The 22,978-nt window shown below is 36.7% G+C and overlaps 3 protein-coding genes, 2 long non-coding RNA genes and 1 pseudogene across 7 annotated transcripts; 4 read left to right on the forward strand and 2 right to left on the reverse strand.

Annotated features, from left to right (window-relative positions):
- Nucleotides 1–576: 576 nt before the first annotated feature.
- On the forward strand, nt 577–2,260 carry LOC129572253 (GPI mannosyltransferase 2-like). Its single transcript, XM_055452199.1, has 2 exons — nt 577–658; nt 729–2,260. Exon 2 carries the CDS (start codon nt 803–805, stop codon nt 2,165–2,167), a length of 1,365 nt encoding a protein of 454 aa, XP_055308174.1. The 5' UTR covers nt 577–658; nt 729–802; the 3' UTR covers nt 2,168–2,260.
- A 69-nt stretch (nt 2,261–2,329) lies between these two features.
- LOC129572251 (probable ATP-dependent RNA helicase DHX34) lies at nt 2,330–4,801 on the forward strand (annotated as a pseudogene).
- A 94-nt stretch (nt 4,802–4,895) lies between these two features.
- On the forward strand, nt 4,896–5,433 carry LOC129572255 (uncharacterized). Of its 2 annotated transcripts, none has more exons than XR_008688419.1 (3): nt 4,896–5,026; nt 5,114–5,211; nt 5,293–5,433. It is a non-coding gene; the product is annotated as an uncharacterized LOC129572255 (long non-coding RNA). The 2 variants fall into 2 exon arrangements; XR_008688420.1 differs by having other exon boundaries at nt 4,933–5,059.
- A 237-nt stretch (nt 5,434–5,670) lies between these two features.
- LOC129572252 (polypeptide N-acetylgalactosaminyltransferase 35A-like) lies at nt 5,671–14,952 on the forward strand. Of its 2 annotated transcripts, none has more exons than XM_055452197.1 (15): nt 5,671–5,819; nt 5,908–6,029; nt 6,092–6,812; nt 7,227–8,632; nt 8,735–9,506; nt 9,576–9,908; nt 10,265–12,262; nt 12,352–12,484; nt 12,547–12,997; nt 13,068–13,237; nt 13,379–13,574; nt 13,652–13,851; nt 13,946–14,092; nt 14,231–14,369; nt 14,434–14,952. In XM_055452197.1, the coding sequence occupies exons 7-15, from the start codon at nt 11,923–11,925 to the stop codon at nt 14,569–14,571; spliced, it is 1,914 nt and encodes a 637-aa protein (XP_055308172.1). In that variant the 5' UTR covers nt 5,671–5,819; nt 5,908–6,029; nt 6,092–6,812; nt 7,227–8,632; nt 8,735–9,506; nt 9,576–9,908; nt 10,265–11,922; the 3' UTR covers nt 14,572–14,952. The 2 variants fall into 2 exon arrangements, with proteins under 2 accessions (XP_055308172.1, XP_055308173.1); XM_055452198.1 differs by having other exon boundaries at nt 7,230–8,632.
- LOC129572256 (uncharacterized) lies at nt 14,947–16,506 on the reverse strand. The gene is made up of 2 exons (XR_008688421.1): nt 15,299–16,506; nt 14,947–15,140 (listed from the first exon to the last, which is right to left on the reverse strand). It is a non-coding gene; the product is annotated as an uncharacterized LOC129572256 (long non-coding RNA).
- Nucleotides 16,507–18,748: 2,242 nt separating this feature from the next.
- LOC129572250 (negative elongation factor B) lies at nt 18,749–21,896 on the reverse strand. Its single transcript, XM_055452196.1, has 4 exons — nt 21,586–21,896; nt 20,394–21,510; nt 20,095–20,276; nt 18,749–19,368 (listed from the first exon to the last, which is right to left on the reverse strand). Exons 1-4 carry the CDS (start codon nt 21,706–21,708, stop codon nt 19,021–19,023), a joined length of 1,770 nt encoding a protein of 589 aa, XP_055308171.1. The 5' UTR covers nt 21,709–21,896; the 3' UTR covers nt 18,749–19,020.
- Between the last annotated feature and the right edge of the window lie 1,082 nt (nt 21,897–22,978).

Genomic DNA, 22,978 nt, shown 5'->3' on the forward strand with positions numbered 1-22,978 from the left:
AGTCGTGTTAACATGACCATGATGGACCGAGATGGTGTCCATGTTCAACTCTGTTCCAAAACCAATATTTCATTGCCATCAATCCACATTAATGTACGTTGTATCGAAAAACAATTAAAAAAATTGTTTCTTCAAACTTTTGAAAATTTAATTCGAACTGATATGTGAATCTGCTATTTAAGCCGCGAGAATTCTAACGACATATTCACCATTAAAACCAAGAATTAAAAAATCATGAAAATAAAAAAAAATAGGACAAACGCACACATACACACACAATGAGTTTTATATATTTTGTATTAGAAAAAGATAGAATTTAATAAAAACTTCTAGAAACAACAATTTTATTTATCAATTTATTTCTATGAGTGATGATATGTAATTACATTTTTTTCCAGTGTAAATTTTTATTCTCAACTTATTTTGGCACTAAAACAGAAAAAAAAGTTATTTTAAATTAATGTATTTGAATAAATTTTGTGCTTTCAATGAAAACGTTTTTATTCTGTACTAAAATTGGCTCCGTACTAAATTTGTAGATGCTCTCTCTCTAAGTGCGTCTAATCCTCTCAAATCAAAAGTGGTTTTAGAAATGTCAGAAGTTACACTTTGTTAGACCGCATGAACAGTGTGTTTACGTTTGCTAACACAAATTCAGGTAAAAAAAGCAATTTCTTTTCAAAAATAGAATTTCCACTATAATTCATCTGTTTGACATATATTTCTAGATATTACTCATTCGCAAAAGATGTGGATAACTGGTTGATCAACTTAAAAAGCGATAAAGATAAATTCCGGCGAGATGACAGACAGTAAGCTGGTCATCTGGTTGGCGATCCTTTCGCGGGTTTTGATAATCATACTGCAATCATTTTCGAATTTATTCTTCCCCGATCATGATGCAAAAGTGTTTGTATCTCCACTCACACCGCCATTAAATGGATCATCCACCTGCCATTCAATAATTGACACAATTTTCGGCGGTTTCAGACGATGGGATGCTGAGTATTTTCTACACATTGCTGAACATGGATACACCTACGAAAATACGCTCGTTTTTTATCCACTGTTCCCGTTTTGTGTGCGATACATAACCAACATTGCCCACACGATTCTTGGCATTGAATGTGAATTCCGTGACTTAAGCCTCGTTGTTGCCGTTGTGCTGAACGTGATTTTCTTTGTAAAAGCCGCTCTAGTTCTTCATCAACTTACCATTGAAACGTTCAACAACTATCGTTTGGCTCGTATCGTGGCAACATTATTCTGTATCAATCCAGCATCGATTTTCTTCAGCGCTCCATACACGGAGAGTTTGTTCTGTTGGTTAAGCTTCAGCGTTATGCTACATTGTGCGCGGAATGAAATTCGAGATGCAATTTTGCCACTTGCATTGAGTTTATGGTGTCGATCCAATGGCTTGTTGAATTTCGGCTTCATTTTGTATTATGTAACGCGAGATATTTGGTCCAAGGGAACCACGAATTGGATACATTTTCTCAAGGGATTTTTCAAAGTATTATCCTGTGCCATTGTGGCTGGCATTGCATTTGTAATCGTTCAAGCGTACTACTTTTCACTCTATTGTGAAGGAAATCCATTGGAAATGAACGAAGCAGTGCTAAACTATGGGAACAAGAATAATTTCCTTTTGGCTGGACACCAAAAACCGCAGTGGTGCTCATTTGCGGTGCCATTTTCATACTCTTACCTGCAGGCGTACTATTGGAATGTCGGGTTTCTGAAATACTACGAATTTAAACAAATTCCCAATTTTCTACTCGCCGCACCAATTTTAGTCATGATAATATCGGACGCAGTTCGATTTTTAATTGAAAATCCAATAATTGCAATGCGTCTTGGATTGATTCACACAAAAGAAAACGCAGAAAAATCAAGTCAATTTGTATACGTAATTCATGCACTTGTTCTGAGCATTTTTTGCTTACTCTTCGTTCATATTCAAGTGTCGACACGAATGCTAGCCTCATCATCACCGTATATTTACTGGATATGCGCGCAGCACTTCCAGAAAGAGCATCATCAAAATTCATTCAAAGCATTTCTACAGCCCAAATCGCACAGCACCAAATTCATCAAGGCTTGGTTCCTCGGTTATTTTGTTATTGGAACCGTTTTATTTAGTAATTTTTTGCCATGGACTTAAGATTCTCTTTTTATTAAACCAAAGTTAGGTACAACTGAATGATGTAACCCGTCGAAGTATTTATGCAATAAATTAGATTTAAGCCATGCTGAATACGTTGATGTTTGTTTTTACTTTAATAAAAATAGTTTTGTTTCTGTGCTTTCAGAATGGTTAGAGAAGATGATGAGTGATTGAAATCAAAGGCAACATGAGCGATAGAAACATAAACACAAATCGAAGGAAAAGAAGAATGATAGAGATCCTGATCGACGCCGGAATTATTCCGATAACTATCACTTTTCCTTGAGTTATCTTAATAATTCCGGCGGTATCCAGAAAATTAGTGGAATCTCTCTCTTTCACTCCAATATAGTGTTACGTACAAAAAAAATAATTCCGCACGATTTTGGTGGAATGTCTTAGAATTCCAGCCCGGGTACCATTGGAATCGTTGCTACTTCAAATGATATCAAAGGGTCTGCCAGACGCTCTACTGTTTCCATTCATTGAGCCACCGGCAGCAGATTCCATTGAAAATGGATTGCTTTCGCTGAAGAAACATGTAAGTGATAGAAATTTGAAAATTATTCATCATACGATAGTAGAATTGCTTCAGTGATGGAAAAATTATTGAATTTGGTTAAACTTATCTGCTTCTAGGATGCTCTAACCGCCAATAAAAAAATCACGGCACTTGGTCGGGCTCTGTCAAGACTCTGTTGGAATTTCAATTGGGAAAATTCTTTTGATGGGCTGTGTATTCCAACAAGTAACCGGTGCTCACACTTGCCGCTGCTTTGAGCGTTCAAACACCCTTCACCAATCGAGCATATCGAGATCATGAATGTGAAGTATGTTCTGCCTTAATTAATTTGAAAATAGAAATAAAACTCAAACGCTTCTTTACAGACAGCCCGCAAGGACTTGGAATGGGATCATGGTGATCCACTAACAGTTTTGAATGCTTACAGGGAATGGCTTGAGCTGAAACGAGGCCAATTTAATCGCAAATAAAAAGAATTACATTGGTAATCCCGAACTTTTCCGTACCGTTGGCCTGCGTTGTCCGAAGGTACTTTTGGTTATTTTTTGTGAATTTTCTTGAAATAAAGGCAGTGAAAATATAATAATGAAAATAAAGTGAGAAGTCGGTCACACTAACTAAAACTTCGACAATTTTGTATGAGAGGTACCCGCTAGGGGTTTCATTCAAGGCTTGAGAAATGTGAATATTTGTGAATATTGTGGATATTTTTCTCATTGAATCATCGTCAAAATTTCGATTATATGTGAATGTTGTGAATTTTAATGATTTGGTTTTTGTGAATTTTGTGAATATTTTGAATAAAATTTTCAAGATGGCGACGAATTCAAGATGGCGGCTGATGAGAACGCCTGAACTGTCAAATAAGAAAGACTGAATATCTGTGAATATGAGTGGATATTCTGAATATAGCTCAAAACACACCGGAATTCATGGATTTTTGAATGATAAATTCCCCTAGGGTACCCGTAAACCGATTCTCATTGGCTTTAAACTTTCTGAGGTTTTATTTTTTGGGAGAAAAAATAAGATTCTGAAAGTTTCATGTTGATCGCATTTGTAGAAGTTTGGTTTTTGGCCCTCAATTTTTTCCAAGAAAATTTCGAAAAAAATTGAGGACAAAAAATCGTTAACGTATTCTTCAATCTAATTTTTCTCCCAAAAAATGAAATCCCAGAAAGTTTGAAGCCAATCGGAGTCGATTTACAGGTACCTCCCATACAAAAGTGTCAATTTTTTAGGTTTTTCTTAGGGCAAGTACCCCAGGGTTAAATCGAAAATGGCTCATCTTCGGACTTAAACTAAGTTTTTCGGATAAAAAACTTTTGGCATTTCCAGATTTTGATTATCTCAATTATTTTTTGAGTTATCGTGTTAACAAACAGCTACGACAACGACAACGACAACGACAACGACAACGACGACGGCACACGAACGGAAAAGTGTCAAAAAGTTTTCTACGCGTTTCATGAGTTTTTATGATGATCTAAGCTAATTTTGCGAAAAAAGTTTTCGGGACCAATTCCTATACTTTCCCTTGACACGTTGTGTACGGAAAAGTAAATTGGGAGTACAAAGCAGTGGTGTCGGCGACGAGATTTAGAAGAGCAACGTTTCTATGAAATCACCAAATTGCGAAGACAATTCGAAGATCTGCTGAAGGACAGAATTATTGAGCATTGAAAACGACGGCGAAATGAGTGCCAGTGAAAGAATCATACGAAAAGGTGAACTTCGACAGCTAAAACAAATGCGACGTGAGCACAAAATCGAGGCACCAAAGAGACGTAAACTGAAAATGAATCAGTATACGATTGAAAATGAAGATGAGGACGATGGTTCGGTCGATATACGTGATGTTGACTTTCGTCTTTCGAACGACGCTTCGAAAATTGATGTGAGTAAAAAGCTGTGGATGAAATTTCTCTGGAAAAATTCTTTTGTACGACTGTTTTTTAAATATTATTTTCAATATTCCTCACATAACTAGGCTTTAGTAAGTGGTGCGGTGGCGTGTAGCTACTGAGACTTGATAACTCTGAAATTGATTTTAGTCAGTGCCTTGTATCCACAAGTGGCCTTTCCCGACGAATAGAATCAAATGAAGGTTGGTTGAGTACAACAATTTTTATAGTTTTATGTAGTAAATTCATTTTTCTTCATGAATCTTTCCCAAAATTCTATTTTTTCACTAAGCTCCTGGTCAAGGCAAAACCATTTACATCAAACCATTTACATCATCTTATGAGCTATTTTGCCAACAATTCACAAATCTTGCAACTAACACAACCAGAGATTACTGAACCGTTTGGGAATCATCGCACTAAGCTACCGTTAAGTTCAAGGCATCAGTTACTTTGTTATTTGTAAGTTATTTTTCGATGAAATGCCTTATTTAAATCGATTGATTTACTTTATAGGTCGTGGTTGGAAACAGTAAAACCATATCTAATGAATACTTTACGGATGCCCGCTGCACATTTGCTCATAGCATTGATACGAATTCCACATTTTCCAAGTAAAATTTCAAATTTAATCAAATGTCATGATTGAGAGAAATAAATAAAAACAAACAATGAAATCCCATTCAAAATTGCAGGATAATTTGTGATTCATGGCTATATTTGGACTTCCCCCAACCAGAATCTGGCCAAAGTCTGCTGTACAAAGCATCGAATTTACGTCGAACATGGAATAAATTGCTAGCAAACCAATTAGAATCGTTGACCAAAAGCGTCGAATCGGAATTGGCAAGCGACAAATTCGAAGAAGACTCAAAAATATTGGAAAATGAATTATAGTCGAATTTAGCCGCTTACATGAATACTATTCATTGAATAGTGAAATTCTGTATACACTCAAACGACTTCTGCCCGCTGATTTAAAGGTAAGTCTTCCTAATGTGTGATATTTAGGACATAAGATAGTAACAAAATAAGAGAGGGAGATCGTATTAACTCGGGAAATGAATAAGCTTCATTTTCAGACATTGTACGTTGGACCAACGGACGATTACAATGAGCTGCTGTCGCAATTCATTCCAAATCCATTTGCCGCAGAGTTCGAATGTACACCAAACGATGTGAAAGGAGGCATTTATATCACGGAAAATATTTTATATGCTTCGTAAGTATCACAGACACTATCGATCACACATCATTAAAGCTTATGTGGATTACAATATAAAACTTTTTGTTTTCGTGCATTAATTTAGTGTTCGAGAGATGGATTGGAGACTTGAAATAGCTGATATGATTGTAATGACCGAGTGGAAATGTCCAAATTGTGAATTTAGCTTTAATATGACGGGAATTCAAAAACTACAGCACATGAATGGTATGACATTGACGCGAGATTGAGTAAAAAGCAAACAAAATTTATAAATATTTTTCTTTCAGTATGTAAGCCGCAGCCCAAATTTGATGATTCAAGCAATCAAGGTGAAGTAGTTGAGCAAAAAATGAACGACCGCCCACAGAGCAGCAACACCAAACTGTTTAATTCTCCAAGTTGTAAAAAAGACCTCTATTTGACATCTATCGAAACATTGAAGCATCGAAAATCGTGTCAAAAGCAATCTGAATAGGCGTACTGATGAATCTTTCATCGAAATTTCTATATCAAGTTCTGAATAAAAGTGTAATTTAGGGTGTTCAGGTTTGGGGAGTCAAATAAGAATATATGATTTCTACGTAGATTTCGGCCCAAAAAATCGGAATCAAACAATAAATCGTCCTTCATTGCTAATAAATTTGGAATTTCACCGAAATATAACCGTTTTTATGTGTTAGTACTAATTGACTCTTTGTAGCTCAAATTGTCTAATGTTCTAAAAATTGGCAATGTGAACCGATCCTTATGACATTTGACATTCACTTCAGCAGTTTTCGAAATCTCACAGACGCCGCATCATTCATTCCGAGAAAACATACAGCGTTGTGAACACCAAGTCAACAAATTGAAACTCTTACATTTTATCTTAGAATTTAAACTGGAAATTCACACTGCAATTTAATTTATCTACGATTTTGCTGGTATTTCATTTCGTATTATTTTCGATTTACGTGCGTTTTGTATCGATTTGATCCGGAGTTCACATTGAATTCAAGTCGCCAAAGTGTAAGTAAACTTGATCATTTCAATCTCTTCTTCTTATTGTGGAATTCATTTTAAAAACGTAATATAAGCATTTATAACGTGAAATATATTGAAAATATCAACAGTAATATTAGATTCCATGAAAAAAAGTAATGAATTTCACAATAATTCTGCAGTACATAGTTCTGTTACATGTGATGGTGAAATACGTGTGATGGTGAAATTCATTTTATGCAATGAATTGAGTCCATTGTTCGGAGAAGAGAAACAGTTAATCGATTACTGTTCGAACTCAAATTGAATCAATGCCATTGTTATCAAACCGAAGTCATTTTTGTGTGTCTCATTCTGTTGTCATTTTCAAACTAAATCGAATTTAAGTTTCAATATTATTCGTTTTCAAACTAAATCGAATGTGTGTTTTTTTTCTTTCAGTAGGACAATGGCGAATCGTTTCAAGCCATCAATACCAGCGGAGGGAGAGACGAAAGATGAAATTACGACGATCAAATGTGCGCTAAAGACAATCATTCGCCCACAATACCAGCAAGCATTGATGAGCAAAATAACGGATCTGAGCTTGCAAGCCACTTCCATTTGTGTTTTGGGCTCATTGCTGTTCTTGTTTGAGGTGCAAAAGGCATTCGAATATAGGCGTCGAGAACAATAATTTCGCATTGTTTGGTGGAAGTGGAGAAGATAAGATCAAACTCTGCTTCGAACAAGTGCTATGGCACAACAATCAGCCACCAAAACCGAAGTCAAGGTATAAACCAAGCGGAACAAAGCCACGAGGACCACGAGCAGAGCTGCCACGTATCGATCCTGAATTCAAAGCAATTGTCGAAGGTCTTGACGACTATCATCGTATCGATTGGCCCAACAACAAAGATTTCAGCAATGGCCTTAAGCATTTGACAAATCAGTACACAGATAACGTCGTCACCAATTTAACAACGCATGCTAACAAACACATCACCCAGTACTTGAAACTGAAGGTTTTCCAATGGAACTCAGACGTAGGAGATGATGCAGAGAAATTTTTGCCAAGTGACATCGCAAGTGTTGTGAATCTGATCATCAAACAAAAAGACGTCAAAGTGCCAATTCGGGATCCAAACAAACTCGAACGGTGTAGCGTGTTGTATGACATGGTGAACGACCTGAATGTGTTCCCAGATATCGATCTGCATGACCTCACGACTGGCAAACAACATTGGTTTAAGGCCATGCCAATGTACCTATCTATGCAGCGCGAGATAGAAGAGTACAATTCGGAGTGGCCACATCAGCGCCGACCCAAACGTAAGAAAAGAAAGCGAAAAAAGACAAAAGGAAAATGGAAACGCAAGCGCAGCCAAATGCTCGACAACCCAGATTTTCGGCCATTGATTCGGAATTTAGTAGTGGTGCCGATGTGTGATTTCCGGCATACGCACTTCAGAATCGATTGTACATCCATGCGACAGGTGTTGTCTTCGCAAAAATTGTTGCCGAAAGTGGAAATTGAGAATAAAAAAGGAACAACAAGTACAACAATTATTCCAGCAAAGGATTTCAATCGGGACAGAGATTATTGGTGGAATCAGTATTTTTACATGCGAAAAATTCGACGATTCGTACGTGGCAAAAAGCAGTTTGACTTTTCCATAAACACCGATGGAATCTCTGTGTCTCTCCAGTACTCGGCCAAAAAGAAGACAGTTAACAAAGAAATCGACCAAAAATCTCGCATCATTCAGAAGATTGAGGATGGCACAATTAAAAATTATTCGGGCGTTGATTCAGGTGTGCGAAGTTGGAATACCACAACAACACACGACATTGAAACTGGCAAAGAAGTAAGTTTTGAATACATTTGAATAAGTTGTGTGTATTTTAATAGAAAATGCTTAAGTGCCAAAACTCAATAACTATACCTTTTTTTCTATTTATTTTTTCAGACCAACTTTGTAATGTCGAGCAAGCAATTCCACTAGCAAACAGGTCAAAAGGTGCGAAATGCCAAAGCAAAGCGATGGACCAAACATTTCGTCGAAATGGAGCGCGCAGACAGAGAAAATCGTGAGCTGTATCCAGTGATGCCGTCGCCAAAAGGGTCAATGTGGCTGAACTACATCAAACACCAAGTCAAGATGATGAAGCATGGAATCTGCGCTTACTCGACTGCCAAATACACTCGACTCGCCTTGGACAAACACATCAAGAGCAGTAGTGTTGTCGACGAATGGGTGAATAAGGTGACCGATAAGAAACCGACTCTGTTCTTTTTTGGTGCTGATGGCGAAATACCACCTGATAGCCCAATAAGTATCAAGAAGCACGTGCGCTGCCCAGGGGTTCGTTTGACTTTGAGGTCAATAAAGAAGCGCCGAGATTGTTTCATACAATTGGTGGACGAATGGGGAACATCTCAAACAGACGCAAGATGTATGAATCGATTCCAAAACCAGAACAAAGCGGCCAGATTCAAGAAATGCCGATGCGTACCCGACGCCAGAACATTGCTGCCAACGAAAATTGTGTCAAAGTTGGGCAAAACGGATCTATCGATCTACCGACAGTTGCAACGCGCCATGAACGAAGAAGCATTGGTAGGAGACGAGCGTTTATTCCCAAAAGTAAAATGTTACTACAAAAACTGGCGATTAAACCTCGAATGCTCTGTGATTTGGCATCGTGACGTCGTGGCTGCAAAGAACATTCTACTGAAAGGTAAGACTAATTGACGCACAATTTCGATTGAATGATTTTTTAAGAAGGTTCATTTGTTTAATTGTTCAGGACTATGGACATTACTGGGACTTCCGATACCAGAGGCGATCAATAGGTATTGGCGCGAAGCTGCTGAAGCAGCCGCTGCTGCTGCCGCTAGAGCAACCGCTGAAGCAGCCGCTGTTGCTGTCGCCATCGTGGATAATGATGTAGAAATGTTCGAGTACGACCAGCAGCCAGCTGATCATGCTGTCTAATCAGCACATTGCAAACAAACAAAAAACAAATGTAACATTAGTTATTAAAGGCTATCCCGATCATGTGGGATAGTTGCGTTGAAGCAAGTTGACTCCCCATCTGGTTGATGTTAACTGCGCAGGAGTACTCTAGTGGGTCGTTTAGGTAAGCATTATTCGATTTTGCAAAGAGTTTTTTTTTTCTTCTGGAAGTGTTGTATAACGCTCTATTAATGCTACCAGTTGACATAAACAAGATCGCTTTCTTCGTATACAAATACATGGGAAAGATTTGACGTAAGACGCCAAGACGCCTCTACGCGTGGAATGCTCGAAGCTGTCATCGTACACATATTGAACACGAACATTGTCGTTTACACAATCGCACTCAATATATGTACGGTGACTGTTTTGAGTGTCCCTCGCCTAGAGTGCTGCGTGTCGTTTTTCTTCGTTTATTAAGCGATCTTGACATAAAATTGGCTTCTCTTTAAATTTATGCTATTCATTCTTCTTTTTCAGATTAGCTGAACACCCTAGTGTAATTCCATGTAACAGCTCCCAACAAAAATTTATTCATTGATAGGATATCTGACGGCGTTGGCTGGAAAATCGATGCGTGTATAAAAAAGAGTTGGAAAAACTACATCGATTTTGCGATACCGACCTGAATAATCTTTCGATCGGCCGCTGCTCGTATGTATGGCAGTGTTAATAAAATATGGCCCATGCGAGTGGCACCGCCACTCGACTCGGCGAGCAATTTCAACAATTCATCTTGGAGCATGGCAATTTCGCAGGTAGACGTTAAGCCAACACAGTCTAGAAATCGATTTTAATAGTTAAAAATATTTGTTACATAGTAAATATTTTCCACATTCAAAAAGTCAGAAAATACGCGACAGTGGGAGCGACAAGAGTGAAAACAAGCTCCGCTTACTGTATTATATCTTCATGAACCGGTAGCTATCGTAGTACTATAAGCACATGCAATGCACTCACCGGGTCGAAATAGTATGAGCGTTTTCAAGCATGATACTTCGGTGTGGTTCAGTCGCAACAGCAAAATCTGATGAATGACTTTGTACAATTTATGAATTGCAATGTAAATGGGCTCGGTCGTCGTGGACTCAATTCAGATTCACTTTTCGATGAAAGCGGCAAGATGTTACGACTCAAATATGGATTCACTTCCAAAGCAGATTTTGTTGGTATTGTTGAATTTGCCGCAATTAACGGTTGTGGTGGAGGCGGCGGGGATAGCCCACCATTCGATGTGGCAAAATGCAACGAGTCGATGACATTCGATTGAAATGTGTATCTGTACTACAATGATGATGAAATTAGTTGAATAAAAGTTGAAAAACACTCTCTCATTCTGATTCAACAAATAATTTTATTTTCTTTATACAAGAATTTACAGTATTTAGGTGCTAAAATTAGAATAAACTTATTTTATTGCGATTTCATGAACTTGAACTATTGAATTGAATGCGTCTTTCTTCGGTTGCATTATTGATTACAAAAAACATTCTTTGAAAAAATGGATTTTTTTGTTTCTTGTTTTGTGGTTTGATTTTAACAAATAGAGACTCAATATGAGTTCAGTTTTGATCGGAGGGCAAGCATGGCTGACATGGATTTTCATTGTGTTTCGACGTAGATGGCTCACACTGATTTGCTTTATCGTTGTTGGTGTTTTCTTCGTTATTCCCACCCAAAGAAAAATCTTTTTGCAGATCTTTTTTTTTGTTTGACATTTTTAGAGTTTTAAAATGAATATTAAAACCAAAATAAATATATGTATAATCACAGTGCAAAAAAGAAAACTAAACTTCGCTTATTTTATAGACAGTAGCTTGATACACACAGCTTATATTAGGTACCAATACTAATACCAATACACAAGTCGTAAACGATTCTGTGCACACGGGTGTCTGTACTAAAAAAACGAGCACTTTGACAGCTCTCAATTGTTTAATGACACAACCTCGCTGATAGCCAACTAATTGGTGCTTCCGTGTTTTTGTACTCGTCTGTTGTTGTTTTTTTCTTCTTTTTGAACATTTTTTCTTTATTTTTCAAAAACAAAATAGTCATTCATTCTACACCTTTTTAAAAAATATTAATCATAATTTGAAATAATGAGATAAGATTGCAAAGCAACACCGAACGATCCGATGTTAAGCAGAAAGATGAATCGGTCGTTTGTTTTTGGTATAATTGTTGCATCGACCACTTGGTGTTTCAGTTTGTATTTGTATTGGCTGCTTACGAAAAATTCATCGGAAGTTTCACGCAGCAATTTCTCATGGTCTCCTAGCCAAGATTCACAGCAATATGTAGCTTTAAAGCATACACAAATTGGACTGAACCAATTGAACGATGACGAAAAATCACGGCGAGTACAAGAACAGAAGGACCATCTGTTTAAAAAGTTCAAAAAAGAGAAGAAATTGCGGAAGATTAGTCAACGGTTGATGGATGAATTGAAGCCGATCGAAGAGAATGGTGGCCCAGGTGAATGGCATATAGCTGTGATTCATTCTTATTGACAAAATTGTACCATACTTTTGACTGATTTCTTTCTACTCTAATTCGATCCCAAGATGAATTCGGTATGGTGAAAAACGTCGAGGAACAGTATTTGCGTGATATCGGCTACAAGCGACATGCGTTCAACATTCTCGTCAGCTCAAAAATTGGGCTAACAAGAAATATTCCCGACACACGAAACAAATTGTAATCGTCCATCGACTTCATGGCAATTCAAACAAATTCAATTTAATTATTCATATTTTCAGATGTGAAAAAGAGAATTATCCGGTCAAAAATCTCCCAACCGTATCAATTATTATTTGTTTCTACAATGAACACATCGTGACTTTGTTGCGTTCAATCAAATCTGTACTGGATCGAACTCCGTCGCATTTGCTAACTGAAATTATTTTAGTCGATGATTTCAGCGATTCGGAAGATTTGAAGGCGAAATTAGACAGCGAAATTGAAGTGTTGAGCGCAGATAAAATACGAATTATTCGAAATGATAAGCGAGAAGGTCTCATTCGATCGCGGGTGTATGGAGCACGCAAGGCAAAAGGAGATGTATTACTATTTTTGGATAGCCATATCGAGTGTAATACAAATTATGTTGAACCACTGTTGTATCGTATTAAAGACGATCGTCGAGTACTGGCCATTCCAGTCATTGACATCATCAATCCGGATACGTTCGTTTATAGACCGAGTCCATTGGTAATTTTCTGAAAAAATATATTGAAAAATTGTTCAACAAATAAAAATATCAAAATATTATCCGATTCAGGTGAGAGGTGGATTCAATTGGGGACTGCATTTCAAATGGGATCAATTGCCAGAAGGTACCTTGGTAAAAGATGCCGATTTTCTCGGCCCATTTAAATCGCCTACGATGGCCGGTGGACTTTTTGCCATTGATCGGCTTTATTTCACTGAACTTGGCGAATATGATTTAGGGTGAGATTCAGAACTTCTTCACGATTTTATCTTTTCTCTCTTCGATTTCCACTATTCATGATTAGTTATATCGGCATGAAGAACTTGAATCATTTCATAAAAAAGACAATGTTAATAAGTCATTGCATTTCCAAAATTCAGCATGGACATATGGGGTGGTGAGAACCTTGAGATCTCATTTCGAGCATGGCAGTGTGGTGGCAGCTTGGAGATTATACCTTGCTCAAGAATTGGCCACGTTTTTCGTAAGCGTAGACCGTATAGCGGAACCGATGGCGTCGATACAATGGTCAGAAATTCTCTTCGAATGGCACATGTCTGGATGGATGACTACCTTGTGAGTGTTTTGGCCAAACAATATTTTAAAATGAGGTGGACATTTTCATTGATTTTACATTTTTTCTCCTCATCCAGGATTATTTCCTACAACAGCAAAGCAGCGCAAGAAAAGTCGATTATGGAAATGTTACTGAGCGAGTTGCACTACGAAAACGCTTGAATTGTAAGCCATTTAGCTGGTACTTACAAAATGTGTACCCGCAACTTGCGGTGCCGGGCGAGACGAAGAAAGCAAACAATTTGGAGAAAGCAGTTTATCAACCGTGGCATTCGAGGTAAGGCATGAATCGATGTTGTGACAGTAATTGGCTCATTTCGTTGTGTTTTCCATTTTAATTTCTTTTTCAAATCGTGTTTTCTTGGGTTTAGGAAACGTAATTATACCGATAATTACATGATCCGCCTGACGAATAGTAGCCTTTGCTTGTCGGCTAGTGGTGAGAAAGACAATGGTTTTTGGAAACGTAACACAAACATCATACTTTCACCGTGCTTACGAGTTAAAAGTCAAGTTTGGTACGTATTTCATCAATTTTTTCTCGTGGATACTTCAAGAAACATCTATTTTTATGGAGAAAATTCTGCGATAAAATCGGATCAAGCCATAGTCTACATGTATTCTGTGCAGAGTTATGAACAATTCTTTAATTTCAGGTATGAAACCGATAAGCATGAGTTGGTGTTAGGACAAATTCTCTGTTTGGAAGCATCGAGTGCGTCAAGCTCTTCGCCGCCAGTCATCAACAAATGCCATGAAATGGGAGGCGACCAAGAATGGAAACATCGAAATACGGTAAATCACCATTGACTTTCATTTGAGCGATGACATTCGAAATAATTGTCCCTCTTTTTTGCAGAATCAAACACCAATTTACAATTTAGCAGCCGGCACGTGTTTATATGTCGAACAACCGAAAGCTGGTGCTATAGTTCAATTAGGTTTATGTTCGAATGATGCAAACAGCAGCTGGGATCTGGTTAAGAAAACATTGTGATTGTAATTATTGGGCTGAGATAATGCATATGCCCACAAACAGCTATTAGAACTAAGATTGAATATTCGATTCTCATGAGCTAGCACAAAGATGTGCAATTCAAAGTATTAAGTCAATGTAATTGTACTATATTTTAACCTTTTCAATTGATATTGAAACTGAATTTCCAAAAAAATGCTGTCCAGAATGTGTGTGCCCAAGCATTCCAAAAATGTCCACCCGAAAAATATGTGAAACCTACTCTATCTCCTTTATTGGACAATATTCCATTGTTTTTTTTTTAAGAAGAAATATTTTTTAACGCCAATTAAATAAAATCCACTATTTTAGATGAGTTTTTGTAAAATTTCTTTATGAAATAAAATCCATCAAACATTTCAACGAATTGTTTTTATTCCAACTGAAAATATCGACACTAACGTCCCCGTTTCTTATTACGGTCAATAATATTTACATTTTTGCTTGGCCCAATAGCTTAGGCGCTTACCGTTCCCATGGTGATACTGTTTTGTAAAACAATAATTGAACACGTCGGTTTTGGATAAATAGAAGTCTTATCACAGAAAAGACTCAAAAAAATTTCAAAATGATTGACAAAAACCAAAAAAATTATTTAATCAAATTCAATGTGACGAAAAATGAGATTTTTCAGTTGAACGAAAACTACAAAACCGTTCATCGCAAGTTGAAAATGCAATTCAAATTATAAAATAAATCATTTGCTTACATACATGGGTACTTCTGGTCTCTTATGCCCGTTGTAAGTGGTTCGGATTTAATTAAATCCAAAAATTTAATTTTCAACTTTGCGAAAACAGCCAAAAAATGAAAGCTGATTGGGTAGGACGTAAAATTTGGGCGAAAACAAGAAAAACTGGTCTTTTGAGTACACCCGATAAGCCTTATGGGGCCTTGAAATCATGATTTTCCCGAATTTCGTTAAATCCTAAAGATTTAACTTTCAAGTGCGGGATTTAAGCATTTTTCACGCAAAACCATGTTGCAAATAAGTCAAAAATTGTTGGAAATGACCGAAAAATTCTAAATCAGTAAAAAACCCAACCACTTTGTATGTTTTTTGAGTCCAAATATGCAAAAATATCATTTTTCGTATATTCTCAACATTTAATTTTCAAATGCGGGATTTAAGAATTTTTCACGTTAAACAGTGAGTCAAATAAGGCAAAAGTTGTGGAAAATGGTTCGAAAAATCTAAATCAGTAATAAAAATCAAGCACTTTTGACCATTTTTGGGTTCAAATAGGCAAGAATATCAGTTTACGGAAACCCTCAGTATTTCACTTTCACATAATGGTGAATTTTTTTGGGAAATCTCGTTTTTTGACAGTCTGCCCATCAAAAACTTCTAGCCAGCTTCAAATCAAGCGCCGAAAGCCATATCTGTGGCTTGTTTATGGGAATTTCAGGTCAGCACAAGATTTAGATAGGTAAATGAGTTTTTTATGAAACCATGAAAGTAAAATCCCAATAGAAATCCCATTTGTGATATTCCAAATGTCATGAAACTTTCTGAATCTTATTTTTTTTACCAAAAAACTTAATTCATGAAATTTTGAAGCCAATCGAAAGCGATTTAAGGGTACCTCCCATACAAATTTGGTCAGTTTGGCCAATTTTATGAAGAAAATGAGAAAAAAAAACAATCACTGTAAATCGAACAGTATTCACAACAAATGACTTGCCTTTTCAAATGCTCAGATCAATATGAATGTGCATGTGCAACCGGCATCAGTTTGACACATCAATTTGTGTCGACATAAATAGCGCACACACGAATCTGCACACTGTGTGTATGTGACAACTCTCTTCAACGCGCCAAATTCCACTTTGTGATGAAATTCATATTTAAGTGGTGTCGATGCAGAAACTCATGCGAAATATAAAACGAATTACAAACGTAATCCAAACTTTTCGCTCCGCGGCAATTTGGTTTACCTCCCACTTAATACTCAACCAAAATTTCAATTAAAACTCTTTTCAAAGCACTTCTGAGCTTGAAAAATAACTATTTTGACCAAAAACTGGCTGAATATTTTGGTTTGCAGGAAAACGACTCCAAGAGTCGTGAAAAACCTGATCTTTTTGTGTTTGTACAATATATGGTAAATTTATACAATAAATAGTTGTAATAGTCTTTCTCGATTGGTATAACAATTTGGTCTAAAAAGCATTGACACAAGATAACCTAATCAATACATGGAAATGCATAGGTAGCCGAAATGTAAACGGTCCAATATAGCCTTACTCAAACGTGTAAAAAATGAAAGACCAACTGAAGCGTTAACACTGTAGTGACGGCCCTAATGACTGCAAAAGTCATCATTCAATTTATCCAGAGGTGATACATTGAAGAAAAGTTTTACGTCTAATCTAACAAGTCCCTGTTGGTAGTTATGAATTTGTAATTTAGTAGAGACCGAAAGACATAAGAACAAATTTACAATACTTGCAAATACATTAACATAAACGGTAGTTTCCATTATAAATTATAAATTAATGGCAGGTCAAAAGTTGATCACCAACTCAATGGATGGCTATATCACAGTTAATATTGCTACTTATTTTAAAGTTTGTGTAAAAATCACGGATAAATATCATTATTTCTATACATTTTGTAGGGATGTAAGATAACAATTCGTCAATATTTTGTATTAAACTTTAGGTTTTCTTCGCTGCGTACCGACGAGATAAAGTTTGCACGGCTGCTTGAGTTGTTGAATTGATCTGCCACTTTGTTTGCAAACTTGCACATTTGAGGCACTTGAGCTCTGATTTGTTCGTCCATGAGCTTATCTTTAATCTTTAGGTAGTCTGGTGCCGTAAGATACGTACGCTCTCTCCAATTGCTATGTCGTTACGTACATTGGGACAATTTGCGATCCCATTCACGATGTCGTACATGAATACAATAGATGCATTCACTCTTCTACGCTCCAACGATGTCATGTTCAACGCCTCAAGTCGTTTGTTGTTGGCGGTGATACTGTAGCCGTTGGCCGCTGTACGGTATTCTCTTCGGGTGAACTGGGTGAATTTGTCGATATGTATGGCATAAGTTGGCAGCCATACAACGTTGCAGTACTCAAGATGAGACTGAACCAGTGCGTAGTATAGTGTTTTGAGCGTTTGAACGTCGGTTATGTCGTAACAAAATCTTTTGATGAATCCCAAGGCTGCTGTAGCTTTCGAAGTAATCGCGTCAATGTGCTTGACAAAGCTGAGCTTCTGGTCGATGATGACGCCGAGATCTTTGTGGTGCAATACGCGCTTGAAGGTAAAATTTCGAACAGAATTTCAAAAATTTCCAAAAATATCGGTTTTGGACCAAATTAATGGGCAAGTAGGTTGTTCGAAGGTTCCCATTATTTTTGCAAATTAACATCAGTTTGCTTTGACCGAAACTCTAAAAAATGGCTTTCTGAGTGATTTTTCATACGAAAGTGTTTTTTTCGGAGAAAATTTCAGGGCAAATTTATTTGGTATTCGGTTGTTACAGACTCCCAATATTTTTGCAAAAAAATGTAAGTTTGCCTTGACCAACACCCTGAAAAATGGCGATTTTTCATACAAAAGTGTCATTTTACAAGCGTTTTCAGGTCATCAGTCGGAGGCTTATGGTACGAAATTGGTAAATCAGAATAGGCTCAAAATCAATCCGAAGCTTTATTTTGACACGCCAAAACTTTTGGTTCTTACAGATCTCAATTATCTTGTCAACTTTTTGAGATATCCGGCGAACAAAAAACGCGAACGCGAACGCGAACGACGCCATACGCACATCGCAATTTTACACATTTTTCATAGTAAACAACATGTTTTTGGGGGCAAATAGGTCTTGATCGATAGGATTTGATCCCATCTACATTGCCTAGTGTACAGATATGTGCTTTTTGAAGTTTGGCGCGACGTTATAGTGGTCCAAAAGAGGATATGTCATGAAATTTTGGCTAGTAAAACCAATACTTTACCTAACAAATAAAGTTTGCGGAAAAGTAATAATCTCATAACGGAACCAAAATAAACAAATACAACACCAAGCCACAGTAGCAAATGAGTCTGTTGTGTTGTGTTGCGTTGCGTTGTGTGAAATGGAAGAGATGTGTCGGTTCTGCTCTTTCTTTCTAATTCACGCGCCCAAAATGAAACACATACACAATTCTTGTAAGATGTTTGTTTATTCAGTTTGTTCGGCACAGAGTAGTAGTTGGAACGGTTGTCATTTCAAATGTTTGAATTTGAAAGATACTGGGTAGCGTTCCGAATATTCATACAGTTGGTTTACACTGGAATTTCAGTCGATTTTGACGGAAAAAAAGACTTAAAACGTTATATCTTTTAACGTTAAAAATGACTAAATTGCGTTTCTTGGGTAGTCAGATTATTTTGTGGTCATTTCGAATTTTTTTTTGCTTTAAAATTTAAATGGTTTTATTGCATGTAATGTGGTCCAGGCGTTGGGACGCTTTTTAAGGGTGAATCAAAATCCACATCTGTTATCTCTTGAGCGGCTGATTCTTGGATTGCAACTCCAATTCGTTCTTGTAAACTATTGTATAAACTATTATACAATTCATTGTGCTGCGCCGTTGGTTGAAGAGCTTTCATCAATGTAGTCAGGCGACCAGGTGGGAGCTTTGGATGTATATACCATAAAAGTTTCAACATGTGCCTGGTAACGTTATCTCGAGTTAGACCAGCAAATAAGAACTCATCAAAGAGTCCAGTGCAGAATTCCTCGTGTACAAATTCTTCTGCCATCGGAATAAGTAGCGCAATCTAGAATTTAAGACAATCAATAAATAAAAGATAGAGCGCTTATAAATATAACATTTGAGTGGTCGGGAATAAAAATGACTAAAGTTGAACCACTTATGGATAAGCGTAACACAATATTCTTGCTTTTTTAAAGTGCAACATAAATTCTGTTCGTTTGAAAGTGAATCATGAAATATCTATTGACTATAGAAATCGTGTTTATTGTTGTTCGTAACACAACAGCTTGTTTACCATATAAACTAATTTAATTACAGCGACGCAGACCCGCTCTCCGAGGATTCCATACAAACTTCCCATGTAGACGATCCGAAACAGGCAATAATCGAAAAAAAGTTTAAAAAATTTCGATTCTCATACAGTATTTCATGTGCCCAATCCAATGGTGTTATCGGCACATCGAAATTCGCGCTCCTTATCACTTAATTTTTACTCCGAAGCCAAATCACAACTAAAACCACCATTAAAATGAATCATCATTCCAATGGACTTGAAAGTGTATCGAACATTTTTGCTTCAATTAAAGTAAAATACGATTTCTATAGTCCACAGATATTTTACGATTCACTTTCAAGCGAAGAGAATTTATGTTGCACTTTTAAAAATCAAGAATATTGTGTTACGGTTATCCAAAAGTGGTTCAACTTAAGTAATTTTTATTCCCGACCACTCATTTGTCCTTTAAAAGTTATTAATTATCAAATTGTGATGAAATAAGGTTTAACAAACCAGGGAATGCAAAAATGGATCTTCGTAGGCTCGATCATTCTTGCATGATGCTAAAACAGCCAAGATACGCAAGATTCCTACACGATCCTTTTGTCGGGCAGTATGCAAGGTGTAATACATGGCGATGATTGAAGCAACACTACTCTCTTGAATAAATGATTCTACTGAATCGGGAGCGGGACCTATTAAAATGAATATCAAATACGAATATATCATTATTGTTGTTAGCTTACTTAATTTTGATGAACACATTGAAATCCAAAAATATAAAAATCTATGAGAGAAGTCAAGCTCCAAACCTGAATGCTCAATAATTGTAATAGCACTTTCACGTTCATCGGGTGGCAATCGGGAATGTAGATGACGCACTTGATCATCAACCATGAGAGACATCAATGCCGGCAAATACTTGATAATAATTTGATTTTCAAGCTTTGGTTCTTTGAAGTCTTGTGAATCAATCATCACCCAAGCGCTCAATCCAAGTGCCAGCATACGAAGCAACAGAATTAGGATGGTATTATCACGAGGTAAACCATCATTATTGATTAAATGCTGAAGAATTTTGATAGCTGAGGTGGCCAAAAAGTTGATGGCATATGGGTCACACAAAGTCATTGATAAATCTCCCAGAACTTGTTCCTGTCCTCGTTTGATATTGTCAAGAAATCCTTGAAGCTCTCGTGATCTTTTAATATCAACGTTCTTCTCTCTTATACAAGCATCTAAACACCAAGTGAACTTATGACATGGATCAACCGAAATAATTTCCTGGACTTCCAAGTCATGGAGTGCCATTAGCAGTTCCGCCCGTAATGTGCAATAGTGTACATTTCTGGTACGTAAAAACAGAGTGCGCAAAAACTGCAAGACCATATCATACAATTTTACACTTGTGCCGATCATATTAGCTAGCTTCTGCACAACTTCACCCTGGCGCCTTACTTTTGGTGAAGGCAAGAAAAATAAATTTGTCAGATTTGTGTGGTCAAACAGAATGTGTTCTTTCTCTCGTATATATTGCGATAAAAGGGGAGAAACTTCATCGCCAAACAAACTCTGGTTGTCGCGCCATATCTGACGCTTTACTTCAGTATCGGTATCCATATAGAGTTCTTTATCTCTAACTAAAATTCGCAAATATTTGTCATCAATTTGCGCTGTATTACGTAAAATTCCCATCACTACCGGTCTTAAAGATTTTACTCGAACAACCGGAAAACTTTTTGTCAACAGCTCTTTAAGCTTCTTGTCGCGTTCACGTCCCTCTTTACCGCCTAGTTCATTGATGCGAGCAACCAACTTTTCACGCAATTCCTCCAACACCGAGGTGTGAAAATCCAGGCGCCGGACGCCATGCAAATCCAGAAGCGGCAACATGGGCCGTAGTGATGGCAAAAGTATGCCATTTTCAACCTAATTGATTGAAAATAATATTTTTTGATGCATAAAAACACCTTTTGTATAATGAAATATTCAGTTTATTAATACCTGGAAAGTTTCTATAGCTTTTAGTGGATCAGTGCACGAAGTGAGTGCATCTCTCAAAAATGTTTGTCCAGGGATACGGACATCTTCCAAACCCGTTCCTGGCAATTTCAGTGGTGTAGACATTGAAATTTATGGGTGTTTCTTCTGGATTTTACCGATATTTCGAATCAAATTCAACTTTTATGAGACTTCAAATTCTTCAACAACTATTCAGATGTTTTATATGTCAAACTTATGATGCAGTACTAATTTGGTTTGTTGTAAATTCAAACGCATACAATCGCATGCATTCCCCGCGCGTTGACATGCTATTTTTAAATGAAGTAAAAATGTCATTGATAAAGAACTCAACAAGATTTCATCGTTGGATGGCGCTGCTAGCAATATTCAAATCTATATTATTATTCTTTCATTAACGACAAATCAAATTCTTCCCTCGGAATCCTGATTTTGTGATGATTTTTTTGACTTGTTGACTTTTTTTGATAATAACGAATGTTGCAAGATAAATTTTTGTGTTCGACATCGCCACAGTAGAGACCATGAATGCAATCCAAAGGCAGCTAGTCCAATTTGCTTGCGTAAGTTACATTAATGTCATATTATACTTAACATTTTGCTATAGTATTTGGGTTATTCAATTTCCTATCAAATGATTCCACTGCTCTTAGCTTAGTCATACTCACAAAATTATTTATTTATTTATTAATATTAACTAATTAATTAGATGTAATGAAGAAACCAAGTAATTTTTATCAAAATTTGCAAGAGGGAAGAATAATAACAATGATGGTATTATATGGCTCTTAATTGGCCTATAGGCTACAGTTGCTTAATGAAATCCACGGTTAAATGTATCATGGCTTTATTTAAAAAATCGAATGAGTTTTACAATGATTCAATTTAAATTGAAGCGTATTACTAAATTTTATATAAAATTTTTGATTATGAAAAATCTGCATAAAATGAACAAGCGAGAATTGGACGAACGCACACATCTCTTGAAACCAATTTCTTTGTTAAACATGTGAGTGTTTTCAATATCATTCAATAAAAGTGCATATCTGCAATATAAACAGCAGAATATATAGCGTCAATTTATGGTAGTTAAAAATTCAACAAACAATAATACATCGATTGTTATTTACACTACCGAAACAAATGCTGTTCATCATCGTTAGTTTATGCTTGCATCAATTATTTGAGCACATGCCATCGAAAAGCTTCTCTAATCATTTATCATAGCTCATAAGCTGCTTTGCTATTCTTAGAACAAACTCGGTGCCAGTTTGTTGCAATTACATGCAAGAAATTGCGTCACATCAATCGAACAATATATTTGACCAATCTTCCAAAACAGGAATACAGAAATAATGATAGTTCACACAGTTTA

The sequence above is a fragment of the Sitodiplosis mosellana genome, unplaced genomic scaffold, assembly GCF_009176505.1.
Source record: "Sitodiplosis mosellana isolate CC-2019 unplaced genomic scaffold, AAFC_SMos_1.0 Smas_scaffold_4556, whole genome shotgun sequence".
NCBI classification, from domain to species: domain Eukaryota; kingdom Metazoa; phylum Arthropoda; class Insecta; order Diptera; family Cecidomyiidae; genus Sitodiplosis; species Sitodiplosis mosellana.